The 18,473-nt window shown below is 41.1% G+C and overlaps 2 protein-coding genes across 2 annotated transcripts; one reads left to right on the top strand and one right to left on the bottom strand.

The window, feature by feature from the left end:
• Nucleotides 1–1,483: 1,483 nt before the first annotated feature.
• lamtor3 (late endosomal/lysosomal adaptor, MAPK and MTOR activator 3) lies at nucleotides 1,484–7,190 on the bottom strand. Its single transcript, XM_078276853.1, has 7 exons — nucleotides 7,081–7,190; nucleotides 6,746–6,794; nucleotides 5,817–5,851; nucleotides 5,647–5,705; nucleotides 3,601–3,734; nucleotides 2,550–2,613; nucleotides 1,484–1,851 (listed from the first exon to the last, which is right to left on the bottom strand). The coding sequence occupies exons 2-7, from the start codon at nucleotides 6,752–6,754 to the stop codon at nucleotides 1,778–1,780; spliced, it is 375 nt and encodes a 124-aa protein (XP_078132979.1). The 5' UTR covers nucleotides 6,755–6,794; nucleotides 7,081–7,190; the 3' UTR covers nucleotides 1,484–1,777.
• LOC144534810 (protein YIPF7-like) lies at nucleotides 7,170–15,746 on the top strand. The gene is made up of 7 exons (XM_078276852.1): nucleotides 7,170–7,478; nucleotides 8,096–8,169; nucleotides 10,605–10,727; nucleotides 11,189–11,334; nucleotides 12,814–12,959; nucleotides 13,564–13,745; nucleotides 15,215–15,746. The coding sequence occupies exons 3-7, from the start codon at nucleotides 10,606–10,608 to the stop codon at nucleotides 15,375–15,377; spliced, it is 759 nt and encodes a 252-aa protein (XP_078132978.1). The 5' UTR covers nucleotides 7,170–7,478; nucleotides 8,096–8,169; nucleotide 10,605; the 3' UTR covers nucleotides 15,378–15,746.
• Nucleotides 15,747–18,473: the final 2,727 nt, after the last annotated feature.

The following is an 18,473-nucleotide window of genomic DNA, read 5'->3' as shown; positions in this document are numbered from 1 at the left end:
TGTCTTCATTTCAGATCGACAAAGGTCAGGTTAAAAGATTTTTGTCAGATTTTGAGAGACTCTAGTCACGCTCATTCCACTCCCCGTTTCCGGGTTAGCACTCTACCAATCAGATGGGTCATTTGAGTCAGACTGCCGACAGTGCCCGCCCCGCCGATTATACATGTCAAATCGGCCAAAATGAAGGCCGACGGCCCCTCGGACGGACGACGGCACAGAACAGACTCCAGTCACTGACCTCACCAGACTGTCCGATGGCCGATTATCGGCTGTGTGTGTCCTGGCAAGATTTGAATGTCCACACTACTTCTGAAGAAGTCTGACCTGGTCACTTGACCCCAAAAAAATCTGATTTTGGCCACTTTTGCCTGCAATCTGAACGTAGCCATAGATTCTCGATTCCGATTCTTTGAAGGGATGGAGTTGAAAGGGGTCACATGCTTATTTCACAGATAAGAGGAACATTTCATTTGAATTCAATGGGGATTTACAGTTTTACCAGGCTTTTTCAATGTAAAATAAAGCCACACAAGCGCCTGGCAGTACTGTGGCGCATGTTAAATTTGGAACCAATGATTGGATTTCGAAACCAAAATTTCCAATAAAAAAAACGATTTCATTGGAATCGTAATTTCTGAAACAATTCCAAGTTGGAACCGGTTCTCGATGCCCAATCCTAACCATAGGCATTCCTCAAACTGATCTGAAAGAGCCATAATCCTAAAAAAAATCCTCATTAACCTCTTTTACTTGCCGTAAGTGTATTATAAGAAATGCAGGTAACACTTGAAGGTATCTACATAAGAGTGACATGACAGTGTCATGAACACATGACACATGAACCCTAATCTTAACTCTAACTTCTAATGACAAAAACTGTGACACTTAATGACAGGAGCTTTATGTCATAAACGTGTATGACTTGTTTATAATGTTTATGACACGTTCATGACAGTGTCATGTCACTCTTATGTAGATACCTTCAAGCAAAGTGTTACCTAAATGCCTTGATAAAATAATGAAAAGGCAGTTGTGGTCTTGGCTGGTTTTAAAATATAATCCAGAGTCCTCTTTATCGGAGACCGAGACCATGAAAAAGTGGTCTCAGGACCGATCTCGAGTGCTACAACACCGCTAGATGGCGCTCTCTGCTTAAAGAAAAAGGCTCAAGGAATGACAATTCAGCACACTGAATTTTTTTTTGTTAAACAGAGATTGTCATCTAGTGGGCTCAGAAAATAAAGAAAATGGTTTACGAAGCTTAATTTGGCCATCACTGGTTTTAACCTGTAGCACAGGAATATCTATTTAGCATGAAAGGCATCACATGGAAAATGTCTTCAGGGAAACAAAGGATGCCTGGGTTGCAATTGTGACTGAACTAAACTGTACGGAGAAATGGACCTTTACCTTAAGACGACGCTATGCACTATATATTTCTTTACATTAAAACCTTAACAATGAAAAAAGGCAGGGAGACCACTTTAGGTGCTAAAAATGAAACATTTATTCAGACTTCTTGACATTTGATTTGACATATAAACTCTCGTCTAAGCTGTAAAAATGCACCTAAATTCAACAGAAAATGGCAGAAAGCAAAGTCGACAACGAAAAGTGAACAGGAAAGTTCCAATCATGATGTAAACAGATGAAGATGATAACTCTTCCAAGTCATTACTTGGATGGAGCTGGAAAAAAAAAACAAAAAAAACACAGGAACTGAATGTACCATGAGAGACAGGGAGCGATCCAGGCTGGTGATCCTGTCAGTCAGAGCTTATGTCACCTCCACTACCTGCCTCAGCTCCTCTATTAGTGGAGCCAACTCCTTCTCCAGACTCATGATGAGACCTGAGGACACACAAAGTGTACCGTCGTCACTTCACCGCTACAGCACTACAGTAGATGTTCAACAAACATGGAAACGTGTGTGTGTGTGTGTGTGTGTGTGTGTGTGTGTGTGTGTGTGTGTGTGTTAGGGCTGTGCTAGGGCTGTGCAATTAATCAAATTTGAATCACGATCATGATTTTGGCTCCTAAAGATCACTAAAACAACGTAACAAAGTGATTTCAATATTGACCAAAATAATCATGATTATTTTCCATAATCAAGCAGCCCTAGAGTGTGCGTGTGCATGTGTGTATTTTGTCTTATGTTCTGAACAGAAAAAAAAAAAAAACATTTAAAAACGGGAAAAGTATTAAAGGGAAAGTTCACAGTTCAATGTGGTTTCACTATTTATTTGTTTAACTGTTTCCCTGGTTTTTAAGGGTTTTTAATAAATGCAACATCTTTCCAAAAGTGAATAAGCAATCGTGTTAAATAATCATGAATTCAATATTGACCACAATAATCGTGATTATGACTTTTTCCATAATCGAGCAGCGTGTGTGTGTGTGTGTGTGTACCAGCTATCGGAACCCATCCCTATTTATTCATAATGGTATCTGTCTTTAGTATACGAGTGGCTTTAAGAAGTGCAACAAAAAAAAGGTGTTACAGTGGACTGAGGTGAACCGTGTACAATGATCACTGAAAGAGATGTTACCTGTGTTGGCGTTGCTACTGGCAATGAAACTGATGACCAGCGGTAACCGATTGAACTGCACAATCTGTTCGACACAAGAGAGACAACAGACGTGTTGGGGCCAAAAAAAAACGGGTAGAGTTCAGAAAACAAAAAGGCAACGGTCAGTTGACTGATGGCTTGGTGTGTCTGCGCCCTCAGAACAGATGAGTTTGACTGAAGACAGCTCTGTGTAGTCCGGGTAGTATGAGGGGTCGTCTATGAAACAGCTTTTACATTTTCACAGGACATCTGGGATCAGATGTAGAATTGATACATAGGCACAAAAATTGTGCACATATGCCAGTCCACACACATAAACCGGTATTTATACAAGAGCTGACTTCAGACCAGCGTGTACAGTTTTCTAGAGATAGCTGCTGGTGATATAAGGAGATCCGATGCAACCTTAGAAAAACCTTGTTTTAGGGCTGGGCGATAGGGAGAAAATCTGATATCACGACATTCTTGACCAAATACCTCGATATCGATACTGCGGCGATATTCTAGGGTTGACAATTGGTGCTTTGACAAAATATCCTCACACTTAGATATTAGATCAATAATCATCAGTAATGTGGACATAATGTCTAAGTGGGTAAAGGCAAATAATAGAACAGCTACAACAGTCTGGTAAGTTCTGGAAAGTACATCACTTTGCTGTAATGCAGCCTTTAAAACCAGGAAAAGACAACACTTATGTCATATCACGATATTACGATCTCCAAAATCTAAGACGGTATCTAGTCTCATATCACGATATCCATATAATATCAATATATTGCCCAGCCCTGCATTGTTTCAAGGTTGACTGCCAATTTCATTGATTGCGTTTCTATTTTTGCAGCCGACCGTGATCTGTAAAATATCAATCAAAGGCACATTTATAAACATAATTTTAAATTATTTGCCATTTGAGAAGTTATTTCCCTGAGCTACTGGCTGGTTTCATTTGATCCTTAATTGTAAAGCAGCTTGTAAAGTCTGTTCCAGTACGAGCTCTATAGATCAGTGACGCTGACTGAGATATTACCTGGTAGGTGTTGTAGTAGCAGATGATGCTCTTATTCTTGGAGAGGCCCAGCTTGCTGCCCTGATCTGTGGCCAGAGCAAAAGTAGACAGGAAGCCAGGTCTCAGGGCGTGGACCGGGGCGTTGTCATTGGCAACTGCAGGGACACAGAAGCCACGTCAACGACAATAACCTTCCAGACAGTGAACGGCTGCTCTTCCTTCTTTATGGAAAGTTCAGTGAACGCCCAATTCAATTCATTGTGTGCCAACTATGTGGCCCCTTCTCATGACACCTCTCCCTTAATGCATGCTTTGTGTGTGTGTGTGTGTGTGTGAGAGAGAATGTATTTCAGGCCTGTGTGTGTAATTTAACAACACAGTGTAAAAATGAATTTCCCCCTAAAAAAAGATGCATAATGTAACGTATTTGCTTTTGCTCCCCTTTAAATCAAACAAACTGCTGAGCCATGTTCTGCTCACAACACTGACAGTCGGCTTTCTCTTCAGTTACTATACCCTCGCAAACGAGTCTCCATCTACCATCCTGTCATGTTTAACTATGCTAGCAGACCGTGGGATTGTAGAACAAATGAGAACGTTTATTTAACAGTTACAGGAAAACCAGGTGCCAAATATCACATGAGCGTTGCATTTCTATCTGAGCCTGTCGTGTTAAGGCGCTGACACACCAACCCGATAATGGGCCGTCGGACAGTCTGGCGAGGTCAGTGACTCGAGTCTGTTCCGTGCCTTCGTCTGTCGGAGGGGCCGTCGGCCTTCATTTGAGCCAACCTGACTTGCTGGGTCAGAGGGCGGGCAGTCGGACTCAATGACCAATCTGATTGGTGGAGTGCTAACCCCGAAATGACGAGCGGGATGAGCGTGACTAGAGTCTCTCAAAATCTGACGAAAATCTGTTAAACTGACCTTTGTCGATCTGAAATGAAGACAGATTCAGCAACTGCACGGCCTATTTCTCGCTTAAAATGTTTTCAGAAACACGTTTCGGTGAACTATTTTCGGAAAATACGAGATCGCATTCCGAACGAGCCGCCATGATGGTCTGGTTTTGAAATTCCTGGAGAAGCCAGACCCACGTGACGCGATCGTCCAATGAGCTGCCGGTTTTAATTCTTTGGCCGACAATACAGATTAGCGCCGTCTGCTGTTATGGAGACGTATTAAGTGTCGCGCACGCTAAAGTCGGCGTCGCCTCGGTGTGTTCCGAGGCACTTTTTTGACCAACTCGGGGAGGCAGTCAGTCCGACTGCCTTTTCTGCCGAAGGTCGGCCGTCGGGTTGGCGTGTCAGAGCCTTTAGAATGAAGTTTTTATGGAACCTTTACGTAACCAAGACCGATGTATGAATATGTATGAATGACAAAAAGCCATCACTACACACAATACAATACACAATAAAAATTTGTTATCGTAACGTTAACTGACGCAATAAACACATCGCGAAAGGCTGGGACATATCGCAGAAGACACCCAGGGATTCTTTGCGTTAGTTGAAAGAAAATATCACAGAAAACTGCACTTTAAAATGTAACTGTCACTTTTTTAGCGGTGCGTTTTGTATTCAATTCAATGTTCAATTCTCTTCAATAAAAGAATGTCGGAAATGATTTCCGTTTTTTTTGGTGTATTGTTTGTTGTCCATATACAATTTGTTGAATGTAAGCAGAATACTGAAAGCAGCAGAAAGGCAGCAACGAGCACACTTTAATATCTGTTTATTTATCGCAGGTAATATCGTTATCGCGATATTCAACAGAGTTATCGCAATTTTGCATATTTTCCTCATATCGTGCAGCCCTAGCCATCACTTCAACAGACAAATTACAGGTCTGAAAAGGGCTCAGGAGAGAATGTTACGTTGGCAACCACAAAAAGCAAGGCTTTTAGAAATGTTCTTTCTCTGTAGTTTACTGTGACACACCGTCAGGAGAGCCTGCTCCCATTGTGGTTATGCTCTACTGTGGGCTGCTAGTGGAAATGCAAAAAGGAGAGAGAAAGAGTACACAATATTTTGCCCAATATACAAATCTTCTGAAATGGTTTCTTACCTTTGATAACTGGGACACCGTCCCTGTCTGTCACTACAATAGCATGAAGGCCTTCAACACTGGAGGAGAACAGACAGTAGAATTTACAAAATGACTCTACACAACACATTCTGTTAGTTTCACTGCAGAAAGTACTTTTACAATTACACTATTGCGTTCATCATACACACCTTTGCAACTGTTTGTACAGATATCTCTTCAAATCCTGCAAAGACAAATAAGTTAGTTAGACAAGGTTCTACATGAGCTTCACTAACCACCTGACAGAGACACTTAATCTAAGTGGCAGGGCAACTAGAGCAGCCACCAGGGGAGACTGTGTTGTACAGTATAGACGTAGTAAGTTTGGCCAAACAGTCTTCTCAGTACGGGCCTCAAATTATTGGAACTGCCTTCCTATTGAACTCAGAGAAAGCACCAGCTATCTATCATTTAAAACCACACTCAAGAGATGAATTAAAAACAATCATCAATTGCTGGTTTACCTCATCCTAGGTACTGTCCTTCTTTGTATTGTACTTATTTATTTGTCCCTCTCTCTTTTCTCTTCTTCTTTCATAATTTGCTTCCTATCTTTCATGCATTCTTTTTTTATCAATGTAATATGACGATGATGTGTTGACCTTCCAAGGGACTACAGATGAAAGTTAGCTTTTTTGGTAACTCTGACACATTTACATTTTGAGTGTAAACTAAAAATGTCAATTGATGTGCATTGTCCCTTTTAAATAAACAAATACATACATTTCCACTGTGGTGTGGACCAAACCTCATTGGAAAACCTTGCCGTTGTAGCCTTATTGCTTATTAGCTCTCGTTAACATCTCATAAAATAGCGTAGGTCAGTGAATGCGGCACGCATAAAGCCAATAAGCTAAAGTCGCATTTTAAGCAACAATGAATTCACACATTTGTCGCTTTTGCCCTCGAGCTGTAACGTTACTGTATGTTCCCGACATGTAGTATACACCACATATGCGACATTTTGTTATGATATAAATAACGCTATCGCGAAATAGGTTTCATGTTTTCTCTCTCTGTGCTAGAGAAAGGCAGGGGCTCTTGAACGAGCTGTAAGAGACATACAGGCTATACTTACATCAGCCATGGTGGCCAATGGTTTTCGTGTTATCCAGACCGCTCGCCAACTGTTGGGGAGAAAACAGGCTCTATTAAAAATGTCCTCAGTCAGCGGTGTAAAGTAACGGCAGCTTAGACCGTCTGTTAATATAACTGTGGGCTTTCTGAAGTGGATTAAAGCATGCTAACATGTTAGGTAGTTAACAAGAAAACTGGCGAAATTTAGCTAGCTGTTAAGTTACTTCCTGTAGTAAATAACGTTAAACTACAAACTGCTTAAGTTACCTTCTGCATGCTAAATACATTTAAAATGACAAAGTAAAAAGAAATAAAACATTAAATGGGTTCACGTACCTTCTTGAGAGCCTTTTTGAATTGACTAACTTTAGCTACATGTAGTTAAATGTCACACAGCAGCATCACATGACGGACTTGTTTTGTTTCCGGCGCTTGGAGAAGTGTTGAGGAGAGTCAGCGCTGCGCTTCAACCTCCATGCGCATTGCGCATGACACACTGCGCACCACCGCACGATTCAATATACGTTCCCTTCAGCTGCCAGATGGTGAATGTTTAGATGTAGAAAATGCACCTCGCCCCAGCAGTAGGTAACTGGTACTTCTTTGGATCCTCTAAAATGCAGCATACACCTGCTGCATCATGACGGTGGGCCTCACAGCTGGGCTGTGGAATGATTTGGAATAGTGATCATTGTTGGAACTGCTTCACCCACATTTGAAAACATCCCTGAGAGGTAAGTTAATGAACAGATGTAACACCAGCACCTGTCTTTTAAACATGGTGTGCTTATAGTGCCATTGAATGTGCCCATGGCTGAGACATTGAGACACTGAGACCTAAAAAAACATTCATTTTTGCTTTGTACAAGAACACTGCACCAAATAGGCTATGTCCTGATTGTTTTTGAAAATATATGCATAATAGTAGTATAACCTGCTGTCTGATTCAATCATTTGGATAGGTACAAAAATGTGTCAGTTATAATTATTCTATAATAATAAAATAATGCATGCAAACTGTCTTAAAAATAAATAAATACGCCAAGCCACTGAATCCTCATCTAATAAGGATATGGTTAAACTTGCTCAGCAATTCATGCAATTAAAAATGCAGATAATTCTTTTACATTGTATACAGTATATTTGTACATTATTTTGACAATGCCTGTTGTTTTAAGTAAAGAAACACCACGCATAGCCAGTGAGATTTTAGTTTTAGTTTAGTGTGAGTTTGTTGGATCAGAATAAAGAGGGGCTGAACAGTTGTCATATCCCTGAGACAGATCCAAATATAGCCAACTATGAATAGAATATCCTAACGGACTGGGTCACATGTTCTCTGCCCTGACAGCACCATTCTACTCTGGGAAGAGGCCGGGAAGAAGTTTACTACACTGTTTGGCTGCGTACTGTAGACTCAAACAGGTGAGTTTCTTCTGTGTGGCCTGTAGCCTTTATGCTCTTCATTATGAACACTCAAATATGTTTAGATAGTTTTCCATGAGTCTGAATCAGACTTTAAACCCATGTTTTATAATGATAATAAATCAAAGAACATATTTAGACAGTTATATCGATAATCAGTGTTTAAGGGGCCCAAATGAGGATTGGAACTTTAGTTTAATAAATCTTTTTCCACAGCAGATGTTTCACTGGTATCACCAATGAAGTATAGCGTAAGACAGGTCTGGCACGCACTCAAGCTCGGCTATTATCTCAGCTCATAGCTGACAGTTCCTAAGCCAGCACACCAGCTTGTGGCTCAGCTGATTCCTAGGGGTGGGAAAAAAAATGGATTCTTAGATGCATCGTACATGATTCTCTCTAGAACGATCCGATGCTCGATTCTGATAAGTTAATAATCGATTATTAAAAAGAAATTGTTGATTTTTTATTTAAAATGTACTGTTTCCAGACAAGTACAAATAAAAAAACAGAATGACTGAAAGAGGTTTGGGATAATACAATTTAGAGTTTAGGCAAGAGTGCAGAAAAAAAACACACAGAAATGGCCAAAAGGAAAAAATAAATACATTTTGTATATATACACATGATCTAATAAGACATACATAAAATAATTAGGCAAAACACATATAGGCTGTTCATCTACTTTATCACATGACATCTGAATATTGCAATATCGATATTAATTTCGATATTTTTTAAACATGTACTGAAGTTATGGTATTACAAACGTTATAGGAAAACGCATCAAAATAGATTAACAATATAGTGCACACTGAGACTTATGTACGGCTCCGTAGTGTGGCTGGACCACAGGTCGGTTATGGATGAAAAATATTCAATATTTCCGACTGCTAACTCTGCCTCACATGAACACTGTTTATAAAGTTGCGGGATAGCTACCGGTGAGAAATAGATGCGGGACGGGATTACTTTTGGCCACTAAAGTTTCCTCTTCAGTCTCTGTTATTTCGTCTCCTCCCGGAGCAACACTCATTTTCTTACTTTTGTGTTCTTTCTTTTGCTCCACTCACTCCCTTCACTCTCTCTTTAGGTCCTTTCTTTTCATTCCCTTCTCTTGTTCCATTTTTTTGTCTCCATCCATTTCTTCACTTACACTGTCACTCTGTCGAAACATGCACACACGTCACGTGGTACGCTCCATAGGGTTTGTCACGTAGTGGACCCGTGCGCTGACGTGCACTAACGTGCAAGTGGCACAGTAACTGGCCAATGAAACATGATCATTACAGCGTTTCAAGCGGGCTCTAAATCAAACACAACTAAGCCACACAGCCAAAAACGGGACTCAGCGTTCCACGTTAAATAAACAAAATATTGCATACTTATCGTGACACTTTCGGTATAATATTGCGCATCATGATATCGCGATAACGATATTGAGTCGATATATCATGCACCCCCTAGCGGAGAGGCCCCAGAACAGAGCCATACCGCCAAATACAAATTGCAGATGAGCTTCTCCTGCTAGGACAAGTCAAAATGTCTGCTGTAAGAAAGGTAACAAGACTAACACGATTCAGAATTATTCAGAAGGTAAAACAGCATGTTAGGCAGATGTTTGACAGAGAAGAAAGGGGGGGGGGAAATGAAGAAGCCTATCTTGTTCTCAAGTTCAGTGTCATTATCTCATGGCCACTGAGAATTCCTGATACTGATGGTTAGACTGTAACTGTATGTTTTTGTTGACCTTTTTTAAATGAATGCACCAGAATTAAACTGTAGGTAAGGGCTGCAGCAATGAGGAGAAAGATCATGGAAGTGGGCTGTGATTATTGGGGCGTGTGTCAACCGAACCAGGAAAGAAAATGCCTCTGCACTCAATTGGATAGACCTACAACCAATCAGAGCAACGGAGTATGTGACGTATATCCGCCCCATCTTCTTAGCGACCATCGGGGCCAGCTGATAAATTAAACTTTTGCCGAATCCCGTAGGAAGGACGGCAAAAACATCTTTCTGATCGACCAATGCCTTGATCGCGGTTCTCTGTTCCTCTTTTAAAATGAATGCGCTGTCGATATCTTCTATAACAGACGCGATGGCTGAATCTACACATCTCAATTCTCCAGCGGCAGCCATCTTTGTTGTAAAATAATTCAACCCAAGCGCTCTTTGGTGACGTGGTTGATTATGTTACTGTTGATCATCTATCCATCATCGTATAAAGCCCGTCCTGACAATATGATTGGTCCGAACAGCTCTGGTTCGAGTATAGTTACTCCACAACGGATCAAGTCCAGACCGAACTTCCTGACCTCAAATGTTGTGGGCGGGCGGGGCTTAGTTTGCCTGGCATTCAGGCTAGCTTCTTCTGTTTCTGGTGAACATTTGTATTGTGTGTTGTTTTGTCTTGACTTTGTTCTTCTGATTAGCATGGGGGACTTCCAGCAGTTTGAGCAGGACTTCTACCAGACAGGATATTACATAGATGACCAGGGCCACACCGTGGCTTACTGCGATGGCTACGATTCCACAGACCCTGCTTATTACGACACGTAAGTATTTAGACTTTTGAGAATAGTGGCTCTCACCGCGCACGCACATTCCGTTACACATTCCAGCCAATGGTTTCACACTTTCCCACCGCCTTACACATTTCAGTGTTTTGGCAAAAATTTGTGATATTAGGCTATACACAGTACGAATAAAATTGAATTAGTTGACACCTGAGGGCAACACAAGTCAAGGCCTTTGCATTTTGGATGTTGAAAGGCATTCTGGGATATGTAGGAAGGCAGTAACTTAAGTAAAAGTGGACGTGGCAGGTTTTAGAAAAGTGTGTACTGCAAAACAGACCCCCTTACACTAAATAAATCCTAAAATGGCTTAAACATTACTGACTGATGAACCTATGGTGTATTTTGCTGATAGATGTTTTTCTAGCTTTTGGATTATTATGACATTATGACTATACAAAGTACTTTTATATCCTTTTATATACATGTTTTGTTTTCAGTGGAGCACAGGCTATCGTGTCGGGGGCTCTGGATCCTTCCATGGAGCAGCAGTACACTGGACAGTTCTTCCAACCTGCAATGCCTTCTGGGACTGTGGGAGGCACAGGAATAGATTCTCCTGAAGAGGAACCTCCCCTTCTTGAGGGTAAAAAAATAACCTGCATTTCTACAAATTGTTTCTTTGAGTCATTATAAATACTCAAGTTGAATTAGTTGAAATCCAACTGTTTGTTCACATTGAGGTCAGATGTGTTACAGCTAATGACTGAAAGCGACATTCCTGCATTGAAACTTCAAACAAAAACCACATGGCACTGGGACTTCACTCCATACCAAATATGCTGCATCTAAACAACACGTTTTCATTTATAAACACATAACTTTTGCTACGTTTACACCTCACGTCCACAATTGGAAACACTGCTGCAGCTGTTTTGGTTTGAAAACTCTTACTTTGTAGTCTAGAAGTAGCCTGACAAGCCAGACCCACATCCAGATGTTGGGTCTGGGAACTCACCATTGGCAGGGCTCAATCGGAGGGGCGGGATAAACGGTTGTCTTTCAGATTCCCTCTGCACGCAATAGGATAGCGCTACAACCAACCACAGCAACGAAGAAGGTAGCAGAGCTAGTTGATAGATTAAACTTTTGCCGTATCCGGTCGGCAAAACTACCAACACATCTTCCTTTTTTAAGAATGACTTCAGTGCCGTTCTTTGTTCTTTTATCAAAGAAAAGCTTAACTCCAAGTGTTCCAGAGTCGGGGGCCAAAGCCGATTCGAAAGGCCGCTGTTCACCAGCAGCAGCAGCCATCTTCTTTGTGTTCAAGTAGCAGGGAATTCACGCGGAACCGTCGCAACTCTGCCGTCCTTATGTTAAGACCGCCCACCGACTCTTTACACCAGTGGTTCCCAACCTTTTTTCCTTGGCGCCCCTCCTACTTATGTCTAAAAAAAGCTGAGCCCCCCATCCGAAATCAAAGTTGAGGTAACTCTCGAGATAGAGCCTTACTTTCTTTTTTGATACAGAGGAGTTATCAGCACTTTTACGTTTCTCCGCCATGTTTCATTCATAAAATAGTGATGCCGTGACGGCAGGAGAAACGAGGATGATAGCAGCTAGCAGCTGACCTGATGACAGCAAGGGTCCCAGGTTAAGAGGTCCCCGAGGTTTGGCCTACTAAGTAGCCTGCCTACAATTTTAAACAAGAACAAAATATATAGTTTTTATACAGACTTTTGTATACATTATATATTCTAGTGTATTATCATAATTTGTTTAACATGTGCAAATATTTTTTTTTTGAGCTCAAACCAGATAAAGACTTACTGATGTTTGTCGCCCCCCTAAAGCAGTGGTTCCCAGGTTGGCAACCACTGCTTTACACGATGTGATTGGCCTGACTAGAATTTTTTTTTTTCTTGTGTGGATGGAGATCCTTTTTGTCTCAAAACGCCGCTTAAAAAGGAAAACGTAGTAGTGTTTAATCACAAAGAGGTTGTTTTTTCTGCATCGCAATCTTACAAAGTACAAAGATCGGGTTTTCAAATGTTTGTTTTCTGTGAAGGTACCTAATTTTTCTAACCCATCTACCTCCCCCTATTTTGTGATTTTATTTTTTTAGAACTTGGCATCAATTTTGATCACATCTGGCAGAAGACACTGACAGTGTTGAACCCCTTTAAACCAGCAGATGGCAGCATTATGAATGAGACGGATCTGACCGGTCCGATCCTCTTCTGCGTTGCACTGGGGGTCACTTTAATGATGGTACCGCCATTCTCAATCAAGTATATGGACGTTACTAGAAACCCTATTCAACATTCACTGCTGTATGATATGTATGGTTGTGAGATTTAAGTGGAATGTAACTAAGTACATTTACTCAAGTACTGTACTTAAGTGCAAGTTTGAGGTACTTGTGGTTTACGTGAGTCTTTTCTTTTCATGCCACTTTCTACTTCAGAGAGAACTATTGTTCCTTTTACTCCACTACATTCATCTGACAGCTTTAGTTACTAGTTTCTTTACACATTAAGATTTCTGCACACAAACCGCACGTAGTTTATAAAATATGATGTTTTATTATAAATGAAACTACCCAACAATATAAAGGCCTACAAGTCCAGCTGAAATGATTAGACGATCAAACACAGTTGTTTTGTACTTTTACTTTTAATACTTTAAGTACATTTTCCTGATGATACTTACTTACTTTTAGTTAAGTAACATTTTCAATGCAGGACTTTTACTTGTAAGAAAAGTATTTTTACAGCGTGGTATTAGTACTTTTACTTAAGTAAAGGATCTGGATACTTCTTCCATCACTGGTCGTGAGATTGAATTGCCTAATACTTTATTCTCATATATGCAGGCAGGTAAAGTCCACTTTGGTTACGTGTACGGGATCAGTGCTGCAGCCTGTATTGGGATGTACATCCTGCTGAGTCTCATGAGTTCCCTGGCAGTGTCTTATGGCTGTGTGGCCAGTGTCCTGGGCTACTGCCTCCTGCCCATGGTGGCCCTCTCTACATTTGCTGTCTTCTACTCTTTGCAGTAAGTCCATAATGTGTATTATGATTATACTGTTTTTATTAGGGCTGCACGAAATGAGGAAAATATGCGATAAGTGAAAAATGTTGTTTGAATATTGCAATAAAGTCATAACTTGCGGTAAAAAAACCATTCAATTGTACTCGGTTCTGCCTTTCTGCAGCTTTAAGTATACTGCTGAAATATAACAAATTGCTTGTTGAATGAATTAAAATAACATAATTTTCAACTCTTTTCTAACATTGAACTGAACACAAAAGGCACCACTAAAAAAAGAATGTCTATGGAATAAATTGAATGGGACTTTTACTTCCGTATCCACAGCCTCCCTGAAATAGCTGCATCCACTGTAACGCAGTTAATGCTTCCAGCTCCTGACACTGATACCACCATTTAACAATCAGACACCAACTTTGTCACCAGCACCAGCATCCTCATCAATAAGCCAATGAGCATGTTAATGGTCTGTTGTAGGGTTAGGGTTCAGGGTAGGTTGACTTTAGTCTATATCATCGACGATTCATTTATGGGATTGCCCCGGTGCCACCGGAAGATCTGCCAGATGTCCCTCATTTCGGCCAGATGTCCGTCACCTTCCGCTTTCTTTGTGTTGGAATTTTAAACTCCGGTGGATTTATGAGGACTATGGTTAACTGCTCCTCAGATCTCTGCAGGGTAAATCCAGACAGCTAGCTAGACTATCTGTCCAATCTGAGTTTTCTGTTGCACGACTGAAACAACTTTTGAACGTACACATGTTCCACTAAAACAAGTTCCTTCCCGAGGCTATTTGGCAGAGGCACCGTTGCTCCGTCCAGCACTTCACGGCGCCCCAGACGATTATGATTGGATTAAAGAAATGCCAATGAACCATAGTACGTTTTTCTCCCATCCCAAAATGCGGAGTGGACTGGCAATGCAAGACTAGGTTGACTTTAAAGTGCTCATAGTATACTTTTTGGCTTTTCCCCTTTCCTTTATTGTGTTATATATCTTTTTGTGCATGTTATAGGTTTACAAAGTGAAAAAGCCCAAAGTCCACCACAAAGGGACTTTTCACTGTTCACAAACTGCTCCAAACAGCTCTATTGTAGTCCAGCCTTTACTTCCGTGACGAACGTGCATCACTTTGTAACACACGTTATAATGCTCGCCTAGCTGCTAGCATGGCACGACTTCATACTCTGCAATGGACTAGCTAGCAATACTTACTGCGCATGTACGACTCCCAACAAAGATGGAACAGAAGTGAGAGGTCTCACTCTGTAGCTAAAACAGAGAGCTCAACACACAGGGTGAAAAGAGGAGCAGCAGCAATGTGCAGTTCAACAAATATATGGTGTTTTCTGAAAATTAAACCACATAAACCTATTCTGGTACAACCTCTAAATAAAATTATGAACCTAAAAAGGAGCATAATATGAGCACTTTAATGGTTAAAAGGCTTTAAATCCCTCCTTTTGTCTTCACAGAGGCGTCCTGGGTACACTTCTGGCCTTGCTAGGAATTTGTTGGTGCAGTCTCTCTGCCTCCAAGATCTTCATCTCCACGCTGGCGATGGATGGCCAGCAGCTGTTGGTGGCTTACCCATGTGCCCTGCTCTATGGGCTCTTTGCACTGCTCACTGTTTTCTAATTATCACCAGATTAAATGCAGAGGGAAAATATGTATTGTTCCACCAACAACCCTTTTCTTTTTTACCAACTAAATTTAGGGAAGGTTATGTTTTTCACCCCTGTCTATTGGTCAGCTTGGATGAAGTACTCAAGGTGGATGATTGCATATTACAGAGCTTCAGCTCCAGGCTGACTGCTTTATATTCCTCTACTGTATGTTTTATTTTCATTTTGTTTTATTATTTAATCAAAGCTATATTTAATATTTACATGGTAGATATTTGACGGAGACATTGTCTTATGATCTAAAACAACACCTTCATGCCTTGTATGTTATTTATTCTGTCTTTAAAGATTTTGATGAATAAATATGTATGTGATAAGTGTATCTGACATGTCCTGGTGTCGACTTCATATCTTAACTTTTTGTCAAATTTCCGAAGTTTCCATTCCGTTTTGTTAAGTTATGCACAATGCACATTTATTTAGAAATGGTGACAGTGACAGTCAAAACCCAACACAATCCAGGGATATATTTGGTTTGCCTAACAGTCCAACAACTCATAACGAGCAATAACATCAAACTTATAAGTAGAGGTTAAAGTGATAGGCTCACCAACTAGTTAATACGTCTTGAGTATGCCAATGGGGTACCGCCTGCAGAGGGCGGCCTGCTATTCAGTATACATTGTACAGAGATGCAAATAGGAATGTGGTAATTATGTCCCACAGTTCATCCTGTGTCAAATGAAAGTGTTTTAAATTCAGCACCATGCGACCGAGAAACAGGCTGGATTATGAATGATTAAAGCTGCAGTGGGTAGAAAGCCCAAAAAAACGCCAGAATTTAAAGTAGACCTCAACTGGAACGCTCTCTCTCTCTCTGAATTGGCCTGTGATTGGCAGTGGAGACACCGTACAGGTAGGTGTGGATGGGGGTGTAATAGTAATCTATTTTGCATTCTGTTTTGAGAGCTATCAGTAAGTTCACCCAGATGTTTCATAGAAATCAAATGATAGTCTCCATTTTCGCTCCATTACCTACAGTACCCATTCCCTGTTATTACAGCAGAGGGAGCCACAACATCAGTTTTGCGATGTTAAAACATTCCAACTAAGGACATTTTCCTCCTCAGTCCCCCAAGTTTAGCAACGCTATGAACTGAGTAAGTTGGTTCCATTTCTTGTCTTTGTTTTTTGTTTGCTTCTGAAACACTGCTGTATTAATCACAGTATTGTCCTGAAGAACAAGCTGTGTGTGTGTGTGTGTGTGTGTGTGTGTGTGTGTGTGTGTGTTTTCTTGTTTAACTATATTCCTGGGGTCCAAAAACCGGGAATACAGTATACTTGTGGGGTCCGGACAGCTTTGTGGGGCCAAAATGCTGGACCCCACAAGTTTAAAGGGCTGTTTGAGGGTTACGACTTGGTTTTAGGATTAGGGTTAGAATTAGGTTCTGGTTAGGGTGAGGGTAAGGGTTAAGGTTAGGCATTTAGTTGTGATGGTTAAGGTTAGGGTAAGGGGCTAGGGAATGCATTATGTCAATGACGGGTCCCTACAAAGATAGTGAGACGCACTGTGTGTGTGTGTGTGTGTGTGTGTGTGTGTATGTGTGTGAACAGAGGAGAATGTGGACAGTCACAGTCCACAGAGCTGGGGAGCTTTCAGAAGGAGAAAAGTAACTAATTTCTCACACAGCTTCCATGATGTATGGGGGTCTGAGCGGACTCTGACAACTGCAGAGTCAGTGATGTTCTGCAGACAACTTTCCTTAAGAGCAGGGAGAGCGTGCGCGGGAAGGAGAAGGTGGGGGGGGCACGAATGTCGACACAATTCGCTGTGATATTAACAATGGGTAACTTCTAAGGTTCCCGATCCAATCAGGCAGGTGGATCCAGTCCCTCAGGTGATGCTCGAGCTGACAGGGTCGAATACCAAGGCCATGATCTCTCTCTCTCTGGTCTGTGTTTCTGCTCTGTGTGAGAGATGGAGTGTGGTGGCTCCCAAGACTGAGCTCCATCACAGAAACATCACAAAACTGCTCATTTACTCATGCTGTTATGCTGAAGGATGGGAACTAGGGCTGTAACTATGGGCTACACAAAAGTTACGTTTCAGCTTTGGAGTCACTGTTTGGTACGAGTTTTATACAGCAGGAGAAAAAAACAAACAAAAGATCCATTTCCTTTAAAAAAATGTTTCGAACAGACAGTAGTTCAAATGTCAAAGACAATGGCTGCTTTCCAAGTCTCTTATTTGATATCGCCTCACTTGAACCGGAAGTCGTTCTGGCCCTCCTTCGTGAAGGCCTTCTCAAAGCTCTTATTCCTGCCCAGAGAAGCTAGGATGGAGGACGGATCTCTGAGGACTGAAATGAAATGAAAGGACGTATCATCCCTCTAAAAACACATTTCATCATTTCCTCTCTCCTCGCATGATTTCCTTGCGTCTCTCCAATACTTCCTTGGTGGGACGGACTAAGATGCGAGGAAGGGAAGCAAGTGAAGGAAACGTTGATGCAATTTAAGGACCTGAGACATAGCCTCAGGATGTAACAATCCTCCTGCTGAGGACTGAAGTAACATTTTGCCCACTGGCAACTTTGGTAAACTATAAAACTAATGATGACCCCAGAGTCCTAATTGACCGGACCACTGGGGTCATCTCCTAAAATATAAATGTATGCAATGTTTAGGCATTTGAGCAACTAAGTGATGCTGTTGTTTTTCTTGCATAGACAGTCTGTCATGTCATCTTGTTCCAACATTTCAGCAATTACTTCAGTGAGTACAATGTTATCGTAACGTTTCAGATTTAGATTTAAAAACCTGCATATATGTGCTAATTTTGGTGGGAAAAGGGTACAAGTATATAGTCCATGCTTTGAGGCTGTTCTTAGGCACTAGGTCAAGTTTTTATTTAATTGCTAAATTCAGTATACTAACATGCTGAAGTATATCAGGTAGTGTTTAGCATGTTCACAATCTTAGTTTAGTGTATAAATACAGCTGAGGCTGATGAGAATGGCATTAGTTCTGCAGGTATTTGGTCATAAACAAAAGTATTGGACACATTCAAATGTTGACCTGATGATGGCGCTGGATGAAAGGTCAGAGA

This window comes from Sander vitreus, chromosome 20 (assembly GCF_031162955.1).
Source record: "Sander vitreus isolate 19-12246 chromosome 20, sanVit1, whole genome shotgun sequence".
NCBI lineage: Eukaryota > Metazoa > Chordata > Actinopteri > Perciformes > Percidae > Sander > Sander vitreus.
The sequence above is the reverse complement of the archived record's forward strand: the minus strand, read 5'-3'. Positions and strand labels throughout refer to the sequence as shown.